Genomic DNA, 3,979 nt, shown 5'->3' with positions numbered 1-3,979 from the left:
CCCTACACTGTTAAGTTTCTCTCGCAGTGCTCTAAAGCAAGATTATGTAGATGTGAGTCAAGTGGTAGAGAATCTGGGGGCTTAGAAGCTGCAAGTTAAGCATTGTACTCTCAATGTTTGTCGGAGGAGGAAAGTTTGGCAATGCTAGGCTTGGGAGGGAAAAAGTGAAGGACTGCCTTGATGTCATAAGCTTAGTCATTCACAGAAAGATCAATGCTGTGCAAATAAATAGAGACATAAAGCTTTCATGCAGACCAAATACTGGGGTATAAGATCAGGGAGAGTGATTAGGAGAGAGAAATCATCGTAGATCAAGATGCGGTTCATTTTAGGAGAGAGTATTCTCTGGAACATGACTCTGCAGCAACACCCTCCCCCCACCCGCCCCCACCTTCATGGCATCCTCCCCAACACAGGTCAAAGCAGGAGTTAGGCTCCATTTCTATCTCACTCAAGAGAAACTGCAGTTAAAAGGCAGGAAAGAAATGCTTTGGACCTTTGCAGACACTAGAGACTCAGTTTTGTAAAGAATGTGATCAGATCGTGATCCCTTGTGTAAGGGAAGGGTAACACACTCCGGGACATGGAAGAGGTAGGCATGTTCATACCATACACCCTCTTGAGGCCTAGCGCATCCATAGACATCATACCAAAGACCTAGAGGAGGTCTCGTTCCTCTTAGCACACGGGGTAATGAGTGGCTAAACAGGAATCTTAAGGCCTGGTGCTTTTTGCTAACAGGCATGGTTTAACCTGTCATTCTGGAGTAAAGAACTGACTCAACTTTCCTGGAAGCCAATATGAATGTTTTTGTTTTGAGAGGAAAGGTATCAGGAGAGAGAGATGGGCTCTTTACAACTACCCACTCAGTGGATATGGGTGAGCCCGGCAGTACCTTCTCTGTGGGCTTGAAGGAAGCAGGCACGGTGGAGACTGGCAGAGACAGAAAGACAGCCTCTTTCCTGCCACCCACCCACCATTCCTAACCAGGCTGTGCAAAGACACAAGTTGAGGGACTTAACAGCAAGGGGCTTTCCCATTGAGGACAAGCTATGGACTCCTGCCTGTTATTTCCCAACTCTCATGCAGCATCAGGAACACCCTAGAACTAAACCACGCATGTACCCTAAACGTGGCCATTACAATACTAGCAAAGAGAGGACATGAAGCTACATTATACCTGCATCCAAGTAAGAGTTCCAAATGCAGGGAAAACTGAAGGATGTAGCATCTCGATTCTCTCGAAAACAGACTCTGTTTATCAGGTATTCTATAGTTCCGCAAACCAGAGAACTGCTTAGCAATAGTCTTACTTTCATCAAGGTTAACTTGTGATTCAAACGTTAAGATTTAAATTGACTATTGAGGACACTCTCTGGAGCAGGCTGGAGCCTGATTTGTTCAGGCTCTTAAGCCTGCCATTATACTCCTCTTGCATGCCCTCTTCCTGCAGTACTGCCAGCCGACCCCTGCAGGGAGGAACTGTGCAGCAGCAGCACCATCCTGGGTTCAAGAGAGGAAGCCGTGTGAGCGAACCCCATGGATGAAGGGCATTTCTCAGAAAAAAATCAGGGAAACAAAAACCAAAGACAGCACTGGAATCTACTTTGCTGCTGAGCAGATTTCTATCCAAAATAACTTTTCAGATGTCAGTGACCCTAAGAGAGCTGAAGCCTACAAAACATATGCCCCCAAAGCCACTCCTGTGCCTCTTTCAAACTCTAACACCTAATTACCTGCTTTCTCCAGGAGTTTGCACACCATCCATGCAGTCACTGAAGTCAGCTCGCTGGGCTTGGCTACCACAGCGTTGCCAGCAGCAATCGCGGGCACAGTCTTCCAGGTCAGCAAGTAGAGTGGCAAATTCCAGGGACGGATCAGACCAGCTAACAGAGGAGAGCAGAAGCATTGCCACCAACGACATGCCCCTCAAAGCAGGTCTGCCCAATGGGATTTATTAAGGTAGAACTCCTTTATGCTGCATGAAACTTAAGCTCCAAAATCCTAAACTTTGCTGACTTGTAGCCAATTGCAGGGAAATCATTCTAAAATGTATTACAGACATCGCTGCCTTTTGAAACTATAATCCATACAGTTTACTCATTTTCCTGATAGTTTACAAAATATTTATAACAACAGCAGTATGAGTTCCCAGGCTTAAAGCCTGTCATATGTCACTAAACAGTTTCAGAATGTGATGACTTCTGAGATTTATGGACTGCTTCTTACATTTGTTTAAACTTCTCTCTCCTCATCATTAAACTGCCAGCTACTATTTCTTCAAAGTTTCTCCATCTCTGTTTCTGATATGTTGTAGATTGAGACATAAAATCTCTAGCTTTTTACAATTATTTGTAAAATAAGAGAAAATAGGTTCTGAGACTGCAAAATCTAGAGTATTATTGCATTAAAAAATTAGCTCTAGGTTCTCAGTTGTATCCTAACCAGATAGGTTTGCTAGGTAAGTAATAAAACCAACATCTAGAATGGGTCTTCATGTAATAGTCTCAAACTGTCCAGGCTTCCAACCATAAAACAAATTTTTAAAAATTACTTTATGAATAAGTAAATGGATTAACCTTATTTTACAATCTGCCCTCCAGTCTATGCTATAAAAATAAACATATTTTATATTATTACATTTCTTTAGGGGATAACAACATTTTTGCAGAATAATGTATTAGCATACTTCTTAGGAGGATGTTTGAGCTTTTCATAAGGCCTTGAAAATACCATTTCCAAAGCGTTCAAATAATCAAAGTGGTGAAATGTCCCATTTTCTTTTTCTTTTAACTTATATTCTGTCATAAAATGTAATTAGTAAAATATGGATCTTTTTTCCTAAGAGGAAACAGTGACATCTAGTGGACTTTTTGAGTCATTGCAGATATTCACATATCCTCAAAGGGCAGGAAGCAAAGAAATGAATGAGGGAAGTAGATAATTCAGTCAAGGGTTATTTACCATATACCTGGGCCTGTTCTTACTATCCCATACTTATTAATTTATTTGATATAAAAATATATAGACACATAATCAAACTATTCTCCCAATTTTTCAGGTAAGAATACTAAAGACACAAAGGTTATAGTACTGCCTCATACGTATCCAAAATCTATGCTCTTAACCATAACACTCCCTGGAAATGAACTTTTTTTTTTTAATTACAAGGGGAAAAATAGCCTGGTTTGTGAATTTACTCTCAGCATCATTCTTTCCCTGTGATTTCCCAAGAACAATGTTCTAGGAATGAGTAGGGGACTGCACACAAAGAAAATAAACCAGAAATCAGTTTTTAAGGCTAATTATATTTCAATCAAAGTAGAAGAAATCGGCTCCTTTCTTTTCCTCATGCCAGTGTTATGGTTTTCCCCATAAGAAGTCAACAACAGCAAGCACTGTCAGTGTATTTCTCCATAGACAGTGGAGACACTTTATCACACATGTACCCCAACTCACGCTGAAGTAACCTCTGTTCCTTCCAGTCTGGGATGGTCGTTATTTGAACATACAGTATTGATTATGGTTTGATAAAACCATGAAATAATTAGATATGAGGTTATATGATGAGGTAGGAGGGTTAAATTTGAGTCATAGAATCTTTGCTTTATTGACTGAACAATTCATAGGTATCATGAATTTGCCAGCTCTTTCAATTCAAAATCACAAGCTTTATACATGCTACAAAGAGGTTGGAATGGTGGGTGTTAAGACAGCGGTATTTGGACATCACAAAAAACCACTTTGATAAACACGTGATATATATTAATATCCCCTAACATATGGTGGAGTCTTTAACATGGACATGTGGCAGAACGACTGATGGGGACCCCTGGCACAAGATGCTGTGTGGCACTTGATCGCCCATATTATACTCCATATACATCCCAGCTCCTGGATTGAACAAAAAGAGACACCTAAGCTTATCTGGATTATTAGTTATCTTTAGTGATGCAGGGAGATTCTGCAGTCCAAAGTA

General features: G+C 40.7%; 1 protein-coding gene across 1 annotated transcript in view; it reads right to left on the bottom strand.

Moving 5' to 3' along the window:
- Positions 1-3,979, bottom strand: part of ALDH8A1 (aldehyde dehydrogenase 8 family member A1) — a 15,656-nt gene that overhangs the window by 7,249 nt on the left and 4,428 nt on the right. The window contains 1 exon segment of the mRNA XM_006915428.2: positions 1,737-1,886. Within this exon segment, the coding sequence (XP_006915490.1) occupies positions 1,737-1,886 (150 nt within the window).

This window comes from Pteropus alecto, unplaced genomic scaffold, assembly GCF_000325575.1.
Source record: "Pteropus alecto unplaced genomic scaffold, ASM32557v1 scaffold185, whole genome shotgun sequence".
Lineage (NCBI taxonomy): Eukaryota > Metazoa > Chordata > Mammalia > Chiroptera > Pteropodidae > Pteropus > Pteropus alecto.
Note: the sequence above shows the minus strand (reverse complement) of the source record. Positions and strands in the feature narration are given on the sequence as shown.